Source organism: Ochotona curzoniae, unplaced genomic scaffold (assembly GCF_017591425.1).
Source record: "Ochotona curzoniae isolate NIBS_2020 unplaced genomic scaffold, NIBS_Ocur_1.0 contig_291, whole genome shotgun sequence".
NCBI lineage: Eukaryota > Metazoa > Chordata > Mammalia > Lagomorpha > Ochotonidae > Ochotona > Ochotona curzoniae.
Genome location: NW_024465649.1, coordinates 8,372,300 through 8,395,698, shown reverse-complemented (window position 1 = coordinate 8,395,698; position 23,399 = coordinate 8,372,300). Strand labels below are relative to the sequence as shown.

At 45.0% G+C, this 23,399-nt stretch overlaps 1 protein-coding gene across 3 annotated transcripts in view; it reads right to left on the bottom strand.

Annotated features, from left to right (window-relative positions):
- Positions 1–5,417, bottom strand: part of MYSM1 (Myb like, SWIRM and MPN domains 1) — a 44,597-nt gene extending 39,180 nt beyond the window's left edge. For 2 of the 3 annotated variants that reach the window (XM_040978480.1, XM_040978481.1), the window contains exons 1-2: positions 5,317–5,417; positions 153–231 (exon numbers count right to left, since the gene is read on the bottom strand). In XM_040978480.1, coding sequence (XP_040834414.1) covers positions 153–231; positions 5,317–5,381 — 144 coding nt within the window. In that variant the 5' untranslated portion in view covers positions 5,382–5,417. Of the gene's footprint in view, positions 1–152; positions 232–5,205; positions 5,218–5,316 lie in introns of all 3 variants that reach the window. The other variant, XM_040978482.1, reaches the window with a different exon arrangement.
- Between the last annotated feature and the right edge of the window lie 17,982 nt (positions 5,418–23,399).

Sequence of the window (23,399 nt, the reverse complement as noted above, 5' to 3'; positions counted from 1 at the left end):
AAAGAAGAGAATTCAGCTTTTAAAGGAAGAAACACATTCCAACACCTAAGTGTAGGGACTTCTGAGAACTAGCACTAAGTAAAAAGAAAGAAGAGGCACTCTTGGCAATGAGTAACAGCTTAGGGCGGGTGACATTTTCACAAAATACTTACAATAAGGCCGTTTTCATTTCTCCACGATGAATCAAGAAAGTGATCTTGTTGTACAGCCAATGCTGTATTTTCTTCACTTCTGTAACAATTAACAAGCATAAAGGTGGTATTATGTCAGTTAACGAACATAGTTCACAAAGCATGAGGACTGGCACACTGTAGATGTGAGACAGATATTTGGTCCCTTTCTCTCCTTAGCAAGCACATTTCGCACTGCAGAAATGTCTGCTCCATATCTTTGGCCTGTGAAACACGTAGTGGCTTTACATACACTAACTAAACTGTAAAACATCAAGACTGACTATTCACAATTTCTTGAGAAGAAAATCTCAGAGTGGCAAACCACATATGTTTATTGAACCAACACTCTAGTTTTGACTAAGGAGTATCCATACATACTAGGAGCTTGTTTAGTTTTATGTATTCATGAGGAATCAAACTTTGTTCATTCTCTTACTCCTTTTACTGAATAAGAAAATAGACTGGCTGGTTATGTGTGTGTAGGTCCAACCTATGCTACAATCCAATGTAGCATTCTGTTTTCGTGTGCTTCAAGTCATAAATGTACTAGTTACCCAGTTATCTAGACTTAATCTAGTAGAATAAGAATATTATACCTAAGACTGTCAAAACCTATCAATAGATTTATACATCTGAATTTTAAATAGTCTGACAGCAGCTATGCTAAGACTGTAGGGTTGGTGGTTTACTTGCTACAACGAACTATCAGCAGTAATTTCTCTGAATTACTGACAGCAGAAAGATTTAAATTGAAGTAGAAACTCTGATCTGAGACAGGCTAACTGGAAGGCAAAATCAAGGAGTCTAAGACTCATATCAGCAGAAGGAAGCCTCTGCTCATCTGCCAAGCAGAGGCACAACTACTATAATTGCACATTCATTACAAAATTATTTTCATATACTATTCTTCAGTAAAAATGATTAGCAACTTCCATATTCTGGTATTTTCATACAAACACTGACACGAATCCTCAATTATCACATATTGACACCTACAGCCTGTAATCATCTTTCCTCACAAATCTGCCATTCTTGCACTGTTCTAATGTTCTCAGGCAATGGCACTTCCATCTCTCTAGTCAGAGGCCCAAGCCAGAGAGCTGAGCCTACTCCTTTCTTCATGATTCAGTCTGCTGCTAATTCTGCCATTTCTCCCTTTCAAATCCTACCACCTCCCTACTCACCTCCGAGGTCCCATAATTCAGACCTTATGATTTTCCTGGGTGCGTGTAAGACATTCACCTTCCCTCCTGTTTTATCTTTCTCTACTTCTTTGTTGCTAACACACTTACATACAGTGTACTATCTGTCACATCCAACATGAACACAAGTTCTAGCACAGCAGGAACTTGGTTCTGACTTTATATACCCAGGGCTTGGCAGCCAAATGTTTTATACTGTTTATTTATTCTCAGTCATTTGAAAGATAATGAGGGAATAAGGGAAGGACAGAGAGAAGGAAAGAAGGAAGAAAAGGGAAGGGACTATTAAAGGGAGAGAGGAAGAGAAAAACATCAGGGTTTGGGTGAATTCACTCTCAGACAGCTGCAAGAGCTGGGCATAGGTCAGGCTGAAGTAAGGAGCAAGGAGCCTCATCCAGATCTTGCACGTGAGTGGACAGGACCTAGTACCTGAACCATCATCTGCTGCCTCTCAGAGTACACACTAGTGGGAAGCCAGGTCACAAAAGCAGGAGTGACATGACCCCATTCACATTCACACTGAGATGAGATGTGGCCACCCAGGTGGCAGATTAAAGTGATGACATGTTTAATGACGTGAACCAGGTAGGAAAGGCATAGGTTCTCCAGCATTTAAGGAACAAGGACTCTATCTATTTATATTAAACAACTGGCAAATAGAGGAAATAATATGAGAAGATTTATATAAAACAAATTGTAAAAGGGTCAAAGTAATAAAGGATTAAAGGGAAAATAATTACAGAAATACTGGAGAGAGGTGACAGTAACTTAGACCTAGGGAATGAGCGATATAACAAGATGAGTGAATATACATAAAAGGATATGCAGACAGAATCGACAGGCCCCTAATCATCAGGATGAGGGATGAAGCTTGGATCTGCTCTAGGTGACTAGCTGGGTGCTGGTAGGACATAAGGAATCGAGCAAGCACAGAGACATGTTTGGTGAGCAAAGCTGAGAGCTGAGATGCTTGTCTGAAATCCAACTGCACACAGATTCAGAAAACTGGGCAAATGAATCTGAAGCTAAGAAAGTTATGGGTTGGTATAAGATCAGGGAAATACCAACACATATTACACAGAACTTAGGAAAATCATCAGTTTCATAGGAAAAAAAAAATGGCACTCACCAGCAAAATTTCAATGGTTCAATCTAACAGAATGGTATCACCAGGAATTGTGTGAGCAGTAAATACAACTCCTACAAAAGGCCCCTTGTAAAGCACTGAATTTTAAGAACAAGCCAAAGAAAAGAGGATGGGATTGGTAGTAGCAAGACACTCAAAGTTCAAATGCTATATTAAGATTTCTTTATTTTTACTGGAAAGGCAGATTTGTGGAGAGCAGGGTCACAAAGATCTTCCATTGGCTGGTTCACTCCATAATGGTCACAACAGTTGGAGCTGAGCTCAGCTGAAGCCAGAAGGCAGGGGATTTTTCTGAGTCTCCCACATGGGTACAGGATCCCAAGGCTTTGGGCCATCCTCTGCCACTTTCCCAGGCCACAAGAATGGAGCTGGATGAGAAGTGGAGCAACTGGGACACAAACCAGAGCCTTTATGGGATGCCAGTGTTCACATGTGGGCAATTAGCAATTGAGCCATTGTGTTGGCCCCTAAAATGCTATTTTTTAGTCACTGATATCTAGCATTTAGCAAGCATGTAGAGGTAGCATGTTATAAATCAATCCCAAAGGTTCCAAAGACACTATCACCAGCTATAACTATACACTTCACCGGGACCACTCACACTAAATTCCATAGGATTGGAGTCCCAACACTTTGAGCACCATTCATCAGAACATAATCTCAATGATACTCCTGGGAGCTGTTTAGGCAATGGGTATATTCATCAGAACTATAATCATCTTTGTATGGGACTAAGATGACCACTGCCACCATAAAGCAAAAAAAGGAAAAAGGGAGAGAAAAATTAAATAAACCCCAGAAGAGGCAAGCAGCCAGTATCCTAAGATAATCTTTAGAATATTTTTTTTTAAGATTTTTACTTGAAAGGCAGATTTACAGAGAACTAGTGACAAGAGTGAGCAGTCGATATCCCAGGTTCCAGTTCACTCTCCGGATGGTTTCAAGGTCCAGAGCTGAACCCGTTGGCAGCCAGGAGCTTCTCCCAGGTCTCCCATGGAGGTGTCTGGGCCCAAGTACTTGATCCATTCTCCGCAGCCTTCCCAAGGCATAAGCAGGGAGCTGGATCAGAAATGGGACAGCCGGGACCCAAATCAGTGTCCATACAGGATGCTGACGCTGCCGATGGAGGATTAGCCTATTACGCCACTGTGCCAGCCCCAACCTTTAGAATTTTTAAGATGAGAACTCACTTGTTTTCTGAACTGCAGATAAATATCCTGCCTGCCACAGCTTGTTGATTAGTTGTGAAATATAAATTTTTGAAACATGCAAAAGCATTTAGTCACAATTTAAACACTATATTAATATGAACAATTATTCTTATTAGAGGCTTGGATTCTTTTGCCTGAAGATTTGAGGGAGGGACCCAGCATGTTAGCTTAGTAGTGCTTAAAGTCCTCGCCTTACATATGCCAGGATCCCATATGGACGCTAGTCTATAATCCTGGCAGCCTCACTTCCCATTCAGCTCCCTGCTTGTGGCCTGAGAAATCAGTCAAGGATGGCCCAAACCTTGGGATCCAGCATTCATGTGGGAGACCCAGATGAAGCTCCTGGCCCCTGGCTTCAGATCAACTCAACTCCAGCCAGCCATTGAGGCTGCTAGGGGAGTGAATCAATGGGTAGAAGATCTTCCTCTCTGTTTCTCCTCCTCTTTGAATATGACCTTCCAATAAAAGTTAATCTTAAAAGAAAAAACAAAAAGAAATCTCAGTGATCAAAATTAAAAAAAAAAAAAAAACTATTTTGAGGGAGGACGGCTGTAAGAGTTTAATTACTCTCGTAATACAATGCTTTGGCACTGGAGACACTTCTTGCTCCTTGGAGCACTTTGAGTACTCCTAATCTGAGACGCAGAAATCTGGCTGTGTTACAGGAAGCTGCCTCTTTAAACCTCAAAAATGACCTAATACTGGGCAACTTCATATGGTTCAGAGTTCCAACAAGTTGATAATTTTATAAGCAACAAAGCTGACAGCATTTAGAAGCTGTTTTACGATGCCCACCTAGTGCAAGTTCATTACTGAAAGACAACTCATTGCTTAGAGAAGCAAACAAGAGCTGTTCTAAATTGCGTGATGAGGGATCAGTATTCAGCACATTGTGGTTCCTAACTGGGTCTTCACAACCGCTCCCGTACTGGTAACGTGTTGGAAATGCAGAGTGCCTGCCGCGTGTTAATTACTTCATTTGGTCAACAACAACATTTTAGGATACGTTCTCCTCTCAATGTCAACGGATGATCGTGAACTCAGACAAAGTAGACGCCTTGTCCAAGGTCACGTCGCTAAGGCCAGCACAGACACAGGCAAAATCCTGAAACGTCAAACTCTTCAAAGCCGGATCTATCTCTTTAAGCAGCGTCTCAGAAAGTTTCTAACAACTCTCTCAGTGGAAGAAGGAAGAAACGACTCGTCCACGCTCACAGGGGTTGTCAACCGCGGAACAGGAACCGCTGAGCTAGCTCCCGTGCAGTGGCCGGCCTCGCTGCAAGGATTAGGGGCGCTTCTGGGGAGATGCTGAGGCAGAGGGAGCCAGTGCAATGCGCTAAACTGCACGCTCACCCCACTGCGGCTCAAGTTCAGAACTGTCCCGACAGTTAGGTGCCCCAGGCACCCGGTGACCAGGCACCGCACAAACCCGACGGCACAGGCGGCGCGGCTCCGGACGGCCGCCAGGAGACCCTGGCCCTGCACTGCGCTCCGCTTCCCTCTCTTGCCGGACCTGTGGCTCTCCAGGGCCCTCGCCTCCGCGCCCTGCCCAGCCCCGGCGAGAACCAGTCTCGACGCCTTACCCCAGGTGTGTCGCCGCGGCCGCGACATCCCCTTCCACATCCACATCCGCCTCCTCGGCCGCCATGTTGAGGCCTGACCCCGTCAGTCCTCCCGAGTGATCTCGCGAGAGGTGGAGAGCCGGGGGTAGGTCCGAAGGCGTCACGGGGCGGGGCGGAAGCCGATGGGAGGCGGGGCTTCCGGAGGAAGGGCGGTCCGGTTCGTGGGCCGGGGTCGCGGTCCTGCCGGGGTTGTGAGTTGTCTGCTGAATTTAGAGTAGGGTTAGCGATCGTTAGATACAGAGGCCAGCTTCTCGAGAAAAAGGTAGAATGAAAGTGCCTGTGACTGAGCTTGACAGCTGGGTGAGGAGCCTCACAGGGCCGCCTGGGTAGACCGAGCCGGGAAGGTGCACCGCCATCGGGACGCTGTCCTGCGGTGCAGCTCGGAGACTGCCCAGGTCCATTGCTGCGCATCACTGCGCATGGAATTCACAGATGCCCCGAGTCACTTCTTTGACCACGGAGAGGGATAGTTTGAAGTACTCCCGAACCCAGCCGCCCCCTGCCTCTCCGCACACCCGTGCATACCCCACACCATGCTCTGGGCTACTTAATTTGAGGTGCAACTGGCTCCCTCAGTGTTTGGCTAACCTCACACGGCAGGGTGATGATAGACCCTCAAATTCTAGTAAACTCCAGAGGCCTAGAATGCTACATTAAATGTTCTGTTCTACAGAACTGCAACCCTGGATTTCGCCGCAAGACCCATTTTTATCCTCAAGTAGTTTGTGGAAGCAGAATGAGTTCTTGTATTAGAAATAATTGTTGCGAGCCCGGCACTGTAGCCTAGTGGCTAAAGACCTCACCTTGAACGCACCAGGATCCTTAAGGGCGTCGGTTCTAATCCCGGCAGCCCCACTTCCCATCCAGCTCCCTGCCTGTGGCCTGGGAAAGCAGTGGAGGATGGTCCAAAGCCTTGGGACCCTGTACCTGCATGGGAGACCCGGAAGAGCTCCGGACTTCTGGCTTCAGATTGGCTCAGCTTCAGCTGATGTGGCCATTTAGGGAGTGAAGCATTGGACAGAAGATCCTTCTCTCTGTCTCTCCTCCTCTCTATATATGTATATATCTTACTCTGCAATAAAAGTAAAATAAATCTTTTTTAGAAATAAACAAAACCCAAAAATATATTTTAAAAAAAACACAAAATTTTGAAGTTGGAACCTCTAAATACTAAGAAAAGGAAGTGATCTTGGGCCTGGAGCAATAGCCTAACAGCTGAAATCTTCGGTTCGAATATGCACTGGGATCCCATATGAGTGCCAGTTCACATCCCGGCAGCCCCGCTTCCCATCCAGCTGCCTGCCTGTGGCCTGGGAAAGCAGTTCAGGATGGCCCAAAGCTTTGGGACCCTGCACCCACGTGGGAGACCCAGAAGAGCTTCCGGCTCTTGGCTTCAGACCGGCTCAATTTCCACTATCGTGCTCACTTGGGGAGTGAATCAATGGATGGAAATCTTCCTCTCTGTCTTTCCTCCTCTCTGTATATCTGACATTCCAATAAAAATAAATACATCTTAAAAAAAAGGAAAGTTGTCTCAACTGGAAAATCATGCTCATTGAAATAAGTCAGCCTCAACCTTTCTAACATTTACTTAAAAATTAGAGCTAGAGAAGCAGAGGTTAAAAGGGAGAGAATATCCATTCTTGGCTTCACTGCCCAGGTGGTCACAACTGCTGACATGGTTCCTGACAAAGCCAGGAGCCAAGAGCATCCTCGCAGATCCCCATAGGGATGCAGGGCCCAAGCTTTCTGATGTTTTTCCAGCCTACCATCAGGAGTTCGATTCCACAGGTCACCATTCCACCATTCCACAGCCCTAACCCCTATAAGTTTCCAAAGTGTGCTTCAAGTAGCCCATGTCACCTTTTTTGTTTTGTTTTTGAGAAAATGATGAACTGACGGGCCCAGTGCTGTAGCCTAGCAGCTAAAGTCCTCAACTTGCACGCGTTGGGATCCCATGTGGACACTGGTTCTAATCCCACCACCCTAGCGTCCCATTCAGTTTCCTGCTTGTGGCTCACATGCTCATGTAAGAGCCGCAGGGCAGGAGGCAGGAGAGCCTGATAGGGGAGCAGTAAGGACTCCACTGCTGGACCACTGTTCCTGTTGGTGAGCATGAGAACTGGGACTGGTGGCGGACCAGGCTGGAAAAGGGCTAAAATACTCGTTGGTCTGCATGTGAGCTAGGAGGGCTGGGCTAAGCAACTGTATCCACTGGTGCATCTGTGAGCCAAAGTTAGGCTAGTAGAGCTTTAACATAGCATCAGCTGGCAAGTGCTGGGATTGGGGGCAGGTCTTGTCAAGCTAAACTGCAGAATCACCAGGAAAGTGCAAGATCCAGGACTGGGAGTAGTCCGTGCAGGGAAACTATTGGTACGTCTCTAATGGGCTGCAGCTCCCACTGGTGAACATGATAACCAGGGCTGGGGGTGGACATGGCTGGATAAGTGGTGGCACCTGCCAGCATAAGTGTGGGTTGCACAGTGGGGTTGGTAGGCTGAGTGAGGCTGCAACACCCACTGCTGTGTACAAAAGCCAAATAGGATGCAGGACAGACTGGACCAGTCTGCTACACATACCGGCATGTGTAGGAACCAGGGCTGGGGACATTATTGGGGGAGTCTCTCTGACTGGGATGTAGTTCACACTGGTATACATGAGGGCCGAGTGTGTGGTGGATGGGATCGGACTGTGTCACAGAATCCATTTGTTTGCGTAAGAGATGGCACTGGAGATAGAACTGACCCAGCAACCGCAACCACCAGTGATGTATAGGCTGATGTGGGTGATGGACTGAGTCAGATCCTGTATTGGGTAGCATTCATGGGAGTCAGGTCTCGGGTCACCTCAGATGAGATTTATTTGGGAATTCCACCCCCTACCCCCCCGCCCCACTGACTACTGAATTCAGAACGCCAACCACAGAGAGAATCGCAGGGTCTGTTGTCTGACTGTGGAGTGCATGTGTCAGAACTGGGCCTCCTCAGCTGCTGAAGATGGTGCAGTGGACAGCATGCCCAGATGCACATGGGGGATAAGGCAGTCCATTGGGGCTGCAGAGGTCATCTAGTACCGTAGCAGACGATGGAGGACAACTCTCCCACACAAGTGTTGACAGCAGGTATCTGGGCAAGTGGAGACTCTGAGGTAGACTGTGTCAGCCAATGGACCTTGGAAGCAGTTCCTCATTCTTGGAGCAATGAAATCAATAGTGTTTCAGAACTATCTGAACCACCTGAGTAGAACCCTTGGAGCATGCTTCACCTCAGGGACCTTGGGAAGACACCGGGTGAACATTTCCCATTGCTGGATACAGTTAGAACACGTGGTATGGCTTGTCCCCTTTCACACAAACCAGTGGGAGCTGCAGCCCAGTCAGAGCGACCCCTAATAACTCCCACCAGGCCTATCCCTACCCTGGTTTGCCAGTATGTGTAGCAGACTAGTCCAGTCTGTCCTACATCCTATTTGGCTCTTGTAAATGTCGAAGGGTATTGGAGCTTAGTTCCATCCAACCAGCTCAACTATCCATCCCTCCGGATGTTGTTGAGTGCTTCTCTGTCTATCCTCCCCAGCCCCTGTCCTAGTTACTTTGTGCCCTCCCATGGGAGTGGTAACCCAAGAGAGAGGAGCCCACTCTTTCCCTCCCAAGTCTCTCTCACTCCCTGATTATGCTCTCTCAAATTCTTATTTACTTTTATTGTAAAGTCAGATGTACAGAGAGGAGGAAAGACAGAAAGGAACATCTCCCCAAGTGACCACAATGACTGAAGCTGCGCCAATTCAAAGGCAGGAGCTAGAAGCCAGGAACCTGGAGCCTCTTCCGGGTCTCTCACATGATACAGGATCCCAGGGCTTTGGGTGGTGCTCAGCTGCTTTCCCAGGCCACAAACAGGGAGCTGGATGGAAAGTGGAGCTGCCAGGATTAGAACTGGTGCCCATATGGGATCCCAGCGTGTGCAAGGCAGTGATATGAGCTGATATGCTGTTGTACCGGGCCTCTTTTTGAGATGTTTAAGTCTGGACAGAATAGAAATAATCATGCTTTGAAGGTAAACTTCTGTGTGGGAGTCGCCAATTCCTTTCCTGTCACTTTCAGTACATGCTCTATCCCCTGTCTAATCAAATCATCTGGAGATGTCTTACTTGTAAATTCTCATGGATGCTGGAAGGGAAGCATTCAGTGAATAAGACATCTGCCTCCTAGTATTTTAGCTACATTCTATTTGAATCCATTGGGGAGACTGCTCACTCATTTTTTTTTTCTCAATTTCTGGTGAAAAAAGATCACTTCATTTTTATTGAAAAAACAAAGTACGATGTCAATATTAATCCATAGTAGGCTGTCATGTTAACATCCATGCTAATTAGCTCAGATTTGTAACGTGCTTTAAAAGCAGGAAGTGTCAAACAACAGCTCCTAATGTTATTATGTTATGATCTGAGCTGTCAGCTAAATGATTGCCAGGGATTCGAAAGATTTCCCATTTAAAAAATACAATAGCCGAAGGAGAGTCTGAGCAAAACCACTTTAAGGAGGTAGAGGTGCGATAACAGATGAATGCAGATGTAGACTTATAGGCTAAACTTGGCAGGCTGTGAGCATGGCCTGGATTGTTCCAGGAAAGCAAGCTGCATTTTATTCTCTTTTCCCTTCCCAATTCCCTGAAATCACATAAGGTAGCTACTGAAAAAGCTGTTCTCAATATGTTGTAAAGAAAGCCTGCCAATGTGCTTCCTACATTTTAATTACACTAATGCAACATCCATCTGACATTATTTGGAAGGGAAAGAAAAGATGCCAGCATTAATGAATTCCCACTGTGTGCCAGACATTTTACGTACATTATTTCTTCACAGCTAAGCAACATCCCTTTGAAATAAGAACTGATACTTCTGTTTACATATCTAGTAACCAAGGCTCAGAAAAGTTGAGCAGTTTACAGAATGAAACATCTTTTCATTGCGCAATGCTTCCTAAGATTGGGTACAAATAGCGTAATCATTCAGAGTACATCTTTTCCTTGCAGCAGTAGTTATTGTGTTTCTCTTCCAATGCTGCAAATAGACGGACAGACCTGGATATCATGCCATCCATGAAGCCAAATAAACTTATGTGATCGTGGTACATTGTTATTGCAAAACAGGGGGATGAGATTATTGGGGCTTAAATGAGTTTTTGTAGGACTGACTGGCTAGTTAAGTAAATATCACAATTAACTATTCCCTCTGTTTGAAGTCTACACCCCGCTCTCACTCTCAGCCCAACAACCTTCTTAGGTGTATATTCAATCTTCCTCATTCCCTCTTGAAGGGCCAACTGTGATTCATCCCTGGCCTACTGTTGTCTTTCTGGAACTCTGGCTCACAGTGGCTATATGCTTTTCTTTTAAAGGAAGCCAGAAATCAAGATTAAGTTGTGACAGCCAGTTCAGTTTTTTAAAAATGCCGTTGAATCAAATCCACACTAGACAGCTTAGCTTGTGAATGTTGGCTGACATTCTTCTTTTTAACCACAGGTAATGCTTCAGTGTTCTTATCTGATGATGTGCCTGTCCTATTATTATGAGCTTCTTAAGCTGTTCTGGAGCTGGCATTGTGGCACAGCACATAGACTCACTGCTTGTGATGCCAGCATCCCATATGGGTACTGCTTTGTGTCCTGGCTGCTCCACTTCCAGCCCAGCTCCCTGCTAATTGCCTGGCGAAAGCAGAAGATAATCCAGGTTTTTGGGCATCTGCTACCCATGTGGGAGACAGGGATGATGCCCCTGGCTCCTGGCTTTGACCTGCCCAGCCCAGCTGTTGCAGCTTTTCTCTCTGACACTTCTCTCACTCTGTAATTCCAACTTTCAAATAACTCTTTCTCTCTTTCTCTCTCTCTTTTATTTAAAGGAGGTTGTCTTTTCTTGGACTTCCTAGAATCTAACACATGGAAGAGAGATCTAATAATTTTAAAAACTTTTAATTTTACTTATTTTTAAATTTTATGATACAATTTCATAGGGTTTGGGATTTCCCTACCCACTCCTCAAATTCCCAACCCTAGCCTGATTTTCCCTATATTATTACAATAGTATAGTCCTTCATAAGCAGTCATAGGATCCATCAGTATGTTATTTAAGTGTGTCCTAACATTGCTGGTACAAACTACGCCAGACAGTTCATCATCCTATTGTCATGATGTATCCAAGTTTCATTTGAAGTCTGTTGTAGATTTGGAAGTAGAGATGCATATTGCATTGTATCTTCACATCTGGGTACATCTGGGTAGAGATGAATAATTTTTAACAGTTTTTAATGAATGAATCAGTTAGAAGGAATAAGGGTAGGGTTTTTAAAAATTGGACACAGAAAAACTATTTTAATACTTTCAGTGAGTAAAAATATAAAGGGGGACGGATTTTATAAGTTATTGGCACCCATTAGAATGATACCACAAAATATGTAGAGAAATTAGAACTCTTGTATGTTGGTAGTGGTTAGAATGTGAAATGATGCAGTTGCTATGGAAAATAATATACTTCTTCCTCACAAAAATTAAAAATAGATTTACCATATGATCAGAAATTCCACTTCTGGGTATGAATCCCAAAGAATAAAAAACAGAAACTCAAAGATATTTGTGCACCAATTTCCACAGTGGTATACTACAATTGCAAAACAATAAAAGCAATACAAATTCCTCTTAACATTTGTATAAAAAAATGTAGGATATACATACAATGAAAAATTATTCAGACTTGAACTAAATTTTGATAGATTCCACAACAGGAATAACCCTAGGGGACTAAGTGGGAAAAAACCAGTCACCAAAAGAAACATGCTGTGTGATTTCTTCTCCCCACCCCCTTTTTAAAAAAAAGACTTATTTTTTTTTGGAAAGTCAGATATGCAGAGAGGAGAAACAGAGAGAAAGATATCCCGTCCAATGATTCAGCAATGGCTAGAGCTGCACTGATTTGAAGCCAGGAGCCCAAAGCCTCTTCCAGGTCTCCCATGTAAATTTAGGGTCCCAAGGGTTTGGGCCGTTCTCGACTGCTTTCCCAGGCCACAAGCAGGGAGCTAGTTGGGAAGCAGGGCTGCTGGGATTAGAACTGGTGCCCATATGAGATCCTCGAGCATTCAAGGTGAGGACTTTAGCCACTAGGCTACCACGCCAGGCCCTATGATTTCCCCTCTTGTTAAATTTTTAGGGAAAGAAAGCCAAATTGTGATTGTCAGGGATTAAGGGAAGAAGAAGTGGGGAATTTTTATTTAATGATACAATGTTGGAGTTATATGACAGCATTCAATGTGAATGCACTTAAAGCCACTGAACTGTATACTTAAAAATAATTAAGGTGTGTTTATGACTAGAATACAATTGAAGCTTATTTCCACATCCATACACTGATGTGACTTGGAGGTGGGATCTTTGAAATGGAATTGAAGTCAGATGAGACCCTCAGAGTGGCTTGTCCACTATTGTGGCTTAAATCATAAGAGGAAAAGAGACATGAACTGGTGCACTTTCTCACCATACGATACCTTCCAGCATGTTATGATGCAGCAAGGAGGTCCTTATCAGATGCAACCCCTTGACCTTGGACTCCTCAGTCTGTAGAGCTGTAGAAGTATGAAGTAAGACAGTTTTATGTTGTGTGTATTTCACCATAACTTCTTTAAAAAAATAAGAAGACTAAAGCCAAGCAATTGAAATATGCTTTTGATAAAAGAAAGATAAAACACAAAACCTTGCAGAGAAGGAAGATTTGTAAACAGAAGCAGAATCCCAAGGTCCCTTTCCATTGCTGACAGAAAGACGCGGGAAGTTCTACTGCCTATTTGTATAGAATCCATTCCATCGGGGAGAAATGAAGAAATGCAGAAGAAAAAAGGCTGAATTTATGAAAAGAATTCATTCTGTATTGATTCTAATGTACTTTGTGGAGCTCAAATGTAAACTAGTGGTGAACCTCATTTCTATAGCTGATGCGCAATAGGCCATTTGAACTCAAAATCTAGCTCAATGACTATCCCTTCGTTGTTTAGCTTCCTTTCCGAATGATTCACCTTGAACTATCCATGCATCTCTTTACAGCCCGGGGCGTTTTGCCTGCTCCTGCCTGTGTGCTCCTGCCTCTGCACTGTAATTGTCTGGGCGAGCACTAGCCTGGGAGCTCCCTCAGGAGAGCTATGTATCAGTAAATCATGCCTAGCTCTTAAAAGCGTCCATGATCCATGTTAAGTAATGGATGGATGAATGATAAGTCCTTCACATTGTGAATTGCATCGTGCTCTCCAGGGCTTCAAGATGCTCAATCCAAGAAGTATCTATTGAATACCTGTTATGTACAAAACAGTGTTCTGTATGCTTGAGATACACACATGAATGATTAAGTTTTTTATGCTAGTTGGACTCACATTCTGGCAAAGGAGGGGGAGAAAATAAACAAAAGATATAAGTAAAGTGTAATAATGTATTTCTAAGAGATGATGGAAAGATAGGGAAAAAGAAGTAAGGTAGGAGAAAGAGACTGGGAGTCCAGAGTGGCAGGAGTTGCTGATTTAAAATAGAATGTTTAAGAAAGGAGGAACTAGAGTGGGATCTCGCTAGGGGACAAAGCATACCAGGGAGAAAGGGCCCAACAAGATAACCTAGCGGTTAAAGTCCTTGCCTCGAATACACCAGGATCCCATAGGAGTGCTGGCTCTAATCCTGGCAGCCCTGCTTCCCATCCAGGTCCCTGCTTGTGGCCTGGGAAAGCAGTTGAGAATGGTCCAAAGCTTTGGGACCTGCACCCATGTGGGAGACCTGGCAAAGTCTTCTTGCTTCAGATTGGCTCAACTTCAGTCTTTCGGCCACTTGGGGAGTGAACCATTGGACAGAAGATCTTCTCTGTCTCCTCTCCTCTCTGAATATCTGCCTTTCTAATAAAAATAAATAAATCTTAAAAAAACAAAAACCAGGGAGAAGATACAGTCTGTTGAACAGCTTACAACTAAAGTGTACCTTGATAGAGGCCAATGCTTGGAGGAAGTGACTGAATAAGAGGAGAGGAGAGGAGAAAGTCAGGTAACACAGTCCCATTTTGTAGGACATTAGGTGTCATCGTAAGGACACTTACTTTCATTGTGAGTGAATCAGGGAGTTGTCACAGGAGTATGATGAGATTAAAGAGAGACTTTAGCAATATTCACTGAAATACACTTAGGATTATATACTGAATTACAAGATGATCATATGTATGTATGTATAATGTGTATTTTATCAAATTTCTTAAGAAAAGCTTCACCAAATGATTTTGTTAAATAATTGCCTTCCCTCATGGTCATGCATAATTACATCTTTCTCTGTGTCAACTTCATTTTTGATCCACCTAACTTTCTCTTCTTCTGTGTTATATTTCTTTCCATCATAAAATTTTCATTGATCATTCAACTGAATAAGGAACAGACTGGTCTCCATAAAGTTACTCATTAATTCAAAACTTGTAACTTTATTCCATTGGGAGGGCTTCTATGACTTAAAGACAGCCAGAAACAACAAGGACATGAGTAGTGCAGGATGCAGCTGATTATCAATGGAAAGCCACAGCCGGTGTGTAAATTCTCCCGTTTCCCTTCCCACAGACAACAGCTCTGGGGTGCTTCCTATATAGAATCTCAACTGCTCCTGGCATGAAACTTCTGGAAGGAGCAAAGCAATACTTAGATCTTAAATGGACTGTTTTCACTTCACTGTTTCCAGCCCTGCAAACAAGTTACTTTTTGCATGTGCTGTCTCAGGCTCTACTTTCCTGAGAAGCCCACACTAAGCCAGGGATGTTTACTTGGGCTTTGAAAGTTGAGTGTGAGTTTCCCAAGTAGAAAGATAGAAAAAGAATATCATAGGCAAAGGGAAAAAAATAATGGGAGGTGAGTTAGGATCCAGAGGCTCGGGTGCTCGGCCCTCCCGGCTGCATGGTGGCTGCAAGGGGGACCTGGGCTAGGTCAGGCTCAAGGCTTGGGGCCCTAGCCCCAGCCACCACTACCAGGCAGGGAAAAATCCTGGGCAGGTGTGGGACCTTGCCTGCTCCCACCGCCGTCATCTTGGTGGGAGGAATTCATGAGAGTTTGGACCCAGAGTCACAGGTACTTGGCCCTCCTTGCCACATGGGGGCTGCTGGAGGGACCTAGGTCCAGTGGTGCCCGGGAGCAGCCCTGGGCCACCCAGCAATGTATTCTGGAATCTTGGGGGTGTGGGTTTACATGGACTCTGAGAGATGGCACAGGTGGGCATTAGCAAGGGACCTTAGGGTCAAATCCAGATGAGAAATGACTTCTCTGGAACTTCCATGGACAAAGTCACTCTACTTGAAGGGCTACATCATGAATCCCATCAGAGGTATCATCAGAAAAGGTAACAAGCTCTGTAAGGCTCGCCCTGTGCACTGGCCAGCAGAGCCAGTAATGTGGACACTGCGAAGGTCTGGGGATGAGGCACCAACAGGAGACCAGGGATGGTGGAAGTCTCTCTCTAGCCTCTCTTTATTACTTCTTATATACTCTTTCCCCCCAGGCCCTTTAACAGAACAATAGGATGCTAATAAGTCTGATTAGACCAGGTGCTTTTAGCTGCAAGCCCAATTCCTGTAGTACTCAGCTTAACAAGTGCTAATCAACTCCTTAGCCCACAACAGCCATGAAGTTGACAAATGCATGAGTCAATCAAGTCTGGGGGTAGAATCTGCAGGGGAATATGTGGGCTTACCATATAAAATAGCAATCTTCGTTGGCACACTTAAGAACTGTCGCTGAGAATAGGCCTGGTCGGGGAGCTAAGGAGATGCCTTGGCTGGGCTGGAATTCCCATCAGTGAATGTGAGTGCCAGAATCAGTGCATTGTTCTGGGCTGAACATGGCTGCAATCTCCCTCGACCCAGGTGTGGGCTGGGTCTGGGGAGGGCTGGGTTGGGCTAGACTCCAACACCCACTGAATCAGGGTGGGTGTAAAACAGGCTGGGCTAGATCTCAGCTCCTGCTGAACCATGTGAGAACTGTGTCTGGATACAGACCAAGTGTGAATGGATAGGTTGCAACACCCAGCAGTAAGAACCAGAAAGGGTATGGACTGATTGAGCAAGGACACCGTTTCTGCCAGGACAATAGGTGGTCAAAGTCAACTAGGGCCAAGGAGCCACCAGTATGTGCAAGATCTGTCACTAGGAGCAGACCAGATAGAGGAGTTTGGGGAATTCCTTTGTTAGGTTGTATTCCCTGCAAATATGTGTAAGAACTGAAAAGGAAAATTTAGGATAGAGGAATTTACTTGCTTTTTTGCCTTCTGTACTTTGCTTGCTCTTGCCTTCAGTACTTTGCTCACTGAAAAAGACAATGAATAGCTGAATAAACATCTCTAGCCTAACAAACATCTCATGACTTAGTTTAGATAGAGCCTGGGAACTAGAGAGAGAGATAAGGGGCACCTGCAGCTACATCCAGATTAGATCATAAAAAAGTCTTGGGACAGGCATCTCAGGAAGAAGTGCGATAAGGAATGGAGAGCAGCAGTGGAAAAGTCCCTAATTGCATGGCAAGGCAAAGGTCTTTTTATGGCCCCCTTTCCTGATGGTGGTTTTAGCCTTTAAAAAGAATGCTGAACAAAGACTCACTGCTGGTGTGTCTAGCCTCCTGCGTGGGGACTGGCCCTAGCCCCAGCCTGCTGGTGATTGAATAAAGCCTCTTGCTTTTGCATCAAGTCTTGTCTTCGTTGGTCACTGGGGAGACTCACTCGCTCCGGGAAGGATGGTAAGGTCGCCCCATTTGGGGGTGCCTTACAGAACCAAGGCAAGGAGCAGCCCAAACCAGACCAGATTAGGGTACCTGCCAGCATAAATGTGGGTCAGGTCAGGGGGTAGGCAAGGCCAGATGAGTTCATAGAATCCACTGACAGATTCAAGAATTGGGATGAGTGCAGAAGGGGACGAGTTAGGCCGCATCGCCAGCTGGCTCACACTGGAGCCAAGACTAGGGTCTGACTGGGCAAGGATAGGCTGCAGCTGGAACTGGGGGAGGTTAGATCAAACTAGGCTGAAGTACCCCCTGGTAGATGCCAAGGAAGATGAGCCATAAATCAGTCTGGAGGTGGTGGGTATCAGGTCCAGGAGCCCTAAAGGTGAGGGGTCTGGAGTGCACTGGGTCTCCAGGCCTCCATTTCAGGGTCTACCTATGGTGGGTGACTGGTTCATGAACCCTGGAGGGGTGGGGGTCTAGCGAGTCCCAGGTCACATGGCCTGGGGCCTTAGGCCTGCCTATGTGATGGGAACTGATCCATGAACCCCGGTAGGGGTAGGGGAGCCTGGAGGGACCTGGGTCTCCTGGTCCAGGTCACTGAGCATGCCTGCATGGTGGGGGCTAGGTCTGTGAGCTCCTGGGATGGAAGGTTCAGTGGGTCCTGGGTATCCTGCCTAGGTCCTAGGGACCACCTGTGTGGTGGGTGCTGGATCCGTGAGTCCCAGGGGTGGAGCGGGTGCCAGAGGGGTCTGGGTCTTCTGTTCCAGGTCACTGAGCCTGCCTGTTTGGTGGGGGCTGGGTCCATGAGCGGGGTGTCTGGCGGGTTCTGAGTTGTATGGCTCAAGGCCTTGGGCCTGCCTGAACAGTGGGTGCTGGACCCATGAGCCTCAGGGTGGAGGGGTTCCTGCTTGGGGCCTGGGTCTCCTGGTACAGGACCTAGGGCCTACCTACATAGTAGGTGTCAGGTCTGTGAGCCCTGGCAGTGGAGGTTCCAGTGGGACCTGGGTCTCCTGCCAAGGTCCTTGGGCCTGCCTGTGCTGGATCTGTGAACCTTAGGGGTGGGGGTCCCAGAGGGGCCTGGCTCTCCTTGTCCAGATCACCAGACCTGCCTGTGTGATGGAGGCAAGGTCCATGAGTCCTGGGGCTTGGGGGGCACAGCAGGTCCTGGATCACATGGTCCGGAGACTCGGGCTCTCCTGTGAGGTGGTCACTAGATCCATGAGCCCCATGGATGGGAAATCCAGTATGGCCCAGGTCGCCAGGCTCAAGTCCATGAGCTCACCTAGGAGGACCCGTCCTCCCCAGTGTAGAGGATGGAGTACTGGATGGCAGACCATGGTGTGCATGCAGAACATGGTAGCTCATTGGGGCCTACAGAGGACATCTGGTACCATAGCAGAGAATGGACAATGACAGCAAATATCTGAGCAAATGGAGACCACAAGGTTGATGGTTTCAACCAATGCACATGGAAGGGATTCCTCATCCATAGACTGGCAAGATCAACTGCACTTCAAAACTATTGCATTCATCTGAAGAACTTTTGGAACATGTGCCATTGTCATTCTGGGTTGATATCAGGTGGCCTTTCCCCATCCTTGGGCACTGGGATGGTAGGGAGGATGGGTATATCTTCTCCCCTTATCTCTCCCCTCCCCTGAGAAATGGGAAGAAGAAATAGAAAGCTTGGAAACTGATCACACCCACTTCTCCCTAACCCTAGATCCTTCCCTGTTTGGTTATGTAAACGTTATCTGAAACTATAAAAATAGAATAAGCAAAGACCAAGAGGCATGAAGAGTACCAGATGTATTGGGGGAGCTGCAGTACACTGGTGTGACTGAAGCATGGGTTAATAGAGAGAACAGGAGGAGAAATCAGTAGGAGGGAAGGTTTGCTGGTGGAGAAACATCTCTCAGCGATGCATTGAGCCAAGTATATTGAAAACATATTCACCCCAAGTGACGTTTCTTTGTTCTTCATCTCAAGTTTCTAGTTTGTTTTTATGTCTGGGAAGTCAGTGTCTCCCATACTGGATGATAATTTTGAGCCGTAAAATTCAGACAAAATTGAATGTAAGTATGCAACTTCCGGTCACGGAAAACAAAATTGTATATGGTGTGTATTGTCTGTGAGTAAAATGAATTTAGACTCATCTCATTGTGACAAAAAAAAAAGGAAAAATGGAAATGAAGTGTATAATATCCATTACTAAATCTACAAAAAGTGGCAGTACATTTTTATGGTTTTATTGTCATGAAAAAAAGTTTAAGTGCTTTTGTGTGATTGCTTTTTACTTACAACCCTATTTGACTGTTAAGACTTAAGTTCTTCAACTACAACAGTGAGAGGTGGCACTATCAGGTTTGAGAACATTCTGAACCTGTGCCTTTCAGCATTGCCCATGTTCAGTTCTATGTAATGATGTCACACGTCATCAAGCTGAACCTCCTTTGTAAGTTACTCTAGTGTTTTATGGACCTCTCAAAAAGAAAGAGCTTTGCCAATTACATTTTGACAAGGTGTCAGTTTTAATATGTGTCCTGATTTCGAAGACTTGAGTTGTAACTTAAATTTGATGCCTGCAATTACATTTTCCCCATTTGGTGGAGTTCTAGTGGCAGAGCCCTAAATGGTTTCACTGCTTCTAATATTTGGTGCAATAGATGTGCAGTTCATACACAGATATTTGTTGAGTTACAATGAGCAAGTTTCTATTTTTAACCATTTTGACATAACTTCTGATAGCTTATCTCAAATATAGGATGTTTCATGTTTGAGAATTTCATCATCCATCTCAGAACCCTTCTTAGTAAAATGAAATATATTGACTAATCAGCAAACTCAACAAAAACATCACATTACCATCTTTTTGCCTGTACCAACTTGGTTAAAATAGTGTGGTATGTTTGATGAATATTTATCTCTGTGTCATAGGTTGGATTCTAATACCTTTATTTTTTTTTTTAAAAAAGTCCCTTTTGAAAAGAAAAACATTGTTTAGGTAAACTTAATAGTACAAACAATTTAAAAGTGCAAACACTATGTTAATTATTTACATGTGAGGGTGTGATTGGAAAACCACATGCTGTTCCTAACGGCTCAAACCCTTTGAAAGGATTAACTGGGAGAAAAAAAAATTGATGTCAAGGGGTTATCCATATTATTTTCTGTGGTTTTCATTTAAGACTGGAAGGGGTATTTCAGGGGTTTTCCATGCCTTTATTGATTTAATTTCATGCTCACTGAAGCCCATTTCCATCACAGTCACCAATACCTTGAACTGGCTTTGATTTTCCTCTGTTAAGCAGCCCAGATGATATTCAGTAAGATTCTTGGCTTTTAAGCCTTATGTCTTGGAAACAGACCTAACTGCATTAGTGAAGATTCTGAGGCATTCTTCTTACGGCTCCAACCAAGCATTAAAATATATCCTATGGCCACTAGGATTTTTCAACCTTACGCTACAGCTGGCACATAAAAAACTGGAGACCCTGCGTGACTCCAACACGTGGAATGCAGGAGTGACATCCCATTGACCCCAGGGTATGGGCCCCATTCTGTCTTTCTCTTGGGTTCTGCATTTTCTGGACCTTGTCTGGGACCCAGAAGGCCTGTGTCTGAGAAGGCAGCAGAGGATCATTGGACGTGCTTCTCACGAGGTTGCTGATGCACAGCTACCCCCACACTCTTGCAGGGATTTTTGTCTTGAGTTTTATTGTGTTTACTCATGGTTTGTCCTAATTTATGAGCATTGGTAGAAACTTCACATGGAAAAGGTGATGTGGTTGGAATCACTTGTGAGTGGTGCTGGAGTAGAAAGTGAATAGGCTGGGCAAGTATTATGACGTATGCTGTTGCTTGCAACGCCAGAAACCCATGTGAAGGCCGGTTAGAGCCCCAGCTGTTCCATTTCTGAATCAGCTCCCTGCTAACATGCCTGGGAAGGCAACAGAAGATTGTCCACATACTTGGATTACTACTGCTCACGTGGGAGACCTGGAGGGTGTTGGCCCTAGTCTAGCCTCTGCCATTGAAGCTATCTGGAAATTGAACCAGCAGATAGAAGCGCTCTGTCTTTTCCTCTCTGTAACTCTACTTTTAAAATAAATTAAATAATTTTTTTTAGAATAAAAAAAATAAACAGACTATAATTCTGGCTTCTCCACTTACTAGCAGTATGTCTTTGGCAACACAAGATTTCCCTGTTATGCCTGGGGAACACATTCAAGGCTGCCTAGCGGGTGCCTGAAACTATAGATAAAGCCAAACCTATGCATACCTATGGTAAGCTGTCATCTTTTCTCATACAGGTATCTTTTGCAAGCTTCTCTTTGGCAAATCTGAATTGCTAGCATCTGTACGCCTGCGCTTTGGGGTCAGTACACAGCAAAAACAAAGTTATTTGTACATAGCAGCAGACCAGAGAAACGGCTTGGAACCTTTGGACAAACAGAAGATTCATGTCCAATGCAGGACAGAGAAGAATGGTGCAAGATTTCATCATACTACTAATGATACTCAATTTAAAAATTACAAATTTTTTTACTTCTGGAATTTTGCACGTAACAGTTTTGAATAGTATTGTTTGCTGGTTCTAAAACTGCAGACTAGCCAGGGATACAACTGTCCTCATCCTCACTGAATTTTCAGTTTTCATACTTTTAATAGCAGGAACGAATCTTCCTTAGGAGGCTGTTGGAAGGCTGCACTGAGGAGACAACATGCTGGGTACTTAACACACTGCACTGCCCCCACACAGCAGTCTTTGTTGGCTGCGCTTCATACACACTGCATCAGGTTCTTCCCTAACTGGTACAAACTCTGCCTGCGGGGGGAGGTGGGCAGCTAAGGAGAGCCCAGGAGCTCACACCTCTGTTGTCGCTCAGGGAAGGAGAGCGCTGAGATTCCTGGCTGCAGGGTCATTTGGCTGTTGATTGTTGCCTGAAAGTGGAAGGTTTTGCCCCTTCTCTCTCTCTCTCCTTTCTGTCTCTCTCTCTTCCTCCCTCCCCCCTCTCTCTTTCTCTTCTCTCTCTCTCTCTCTCTCTGTCTCTCGACTTGAAAATGAGAGAGAAAGATTATTTTCCATTTACTAGTTCACTCCATCAATGGCTGTAACAGCAGGAGCTGGACCAGATTGGAGCCAGGACAGAACAGGTTCATCTGGGTTTCCTACGTGGCTGCAGGGACACAAGCATTTGGACCATCTTCTGCTACTATCCAGATGCATTATTCGGGATCTGGATCAGAAATGGATCAGCCAGAGCATGAACACCTGCGTTTATTAAATACTGGGGTTGCAGGCTTAACCCATTATGCCACAATGCTGGACCCTGTTGCTTTATTGTTTTTCTCTTTAAATTAGTTTGAAATCTACATAGAATTTCTTCATAATATTTTCCATGAATAATTTTAAGTATTTGTTTATTTTTATTTGAAAGGCAGATTTACAGAGAGGAGAGAGAGAGCGAGAACAAGAGAGATCTTTCATTTGCTGATTTGTCCCAAATGTCAACAAAAGCTGGAGCAGGGCCCAAAGACTTGAGCCATCCTCCACTGCCTTCCCAGATCGTTTAAGCAGGGAGCTGGATTGGAAGTGGAGCAGCAGGGACATGAACTTGCACCCATATGGGTACTGGTGCCATAGGTGGAGGATTAGCCTGATATACTAGCACTCCATGACCCCTAATGCCTTTTTTTTAAAAGGATTTATTTATTTTTTTTTTTTATTGCAAACTCAGGTATACAGAGAGGAAGAGAGAGAAGAAGATCTTCTATCCGTTGATTCACTCAACTAGGGGATTCACTCCCCAAGTGACCGCAACTACCAGAACTGTGCTGATCAGAAGCCAGGACCCAGGAGCTCTTCTGGGTCTCCCATGCAGGTGCAGGGTCCCAAGGCTTTGGGCTGTCCTTGATTGCTTTTCCAGACCACAGGCAGGGAGCTGGATGGGAAATGGGGCTGCCAGGATTAGAACCAGTGCCACTATGTGATCCTGGTACATTCAAAGCAAGGACTTTAGCCACTACGTCACCGCACTGGGCCCCCTTGCTGCCTTTTTTTAGAGCTAAGATTACCTGGCCCAGCCTACATCTTCCCTTGCTAAGTGAGTAGGGCAGACTCTAAAGTTTCAGACTGCTTAAACAAAGTCTAATAAATAATTAATAATCCCCCTTTAGTCTGTGCAAGCAAGAAGATTTGAAATCATACAAGGATGATTTGAGAGGGCAAAAACACAGTTTCTGCTCCAGACAAAAACAAGCATAGGCTCCATAGTCTCTTTTCT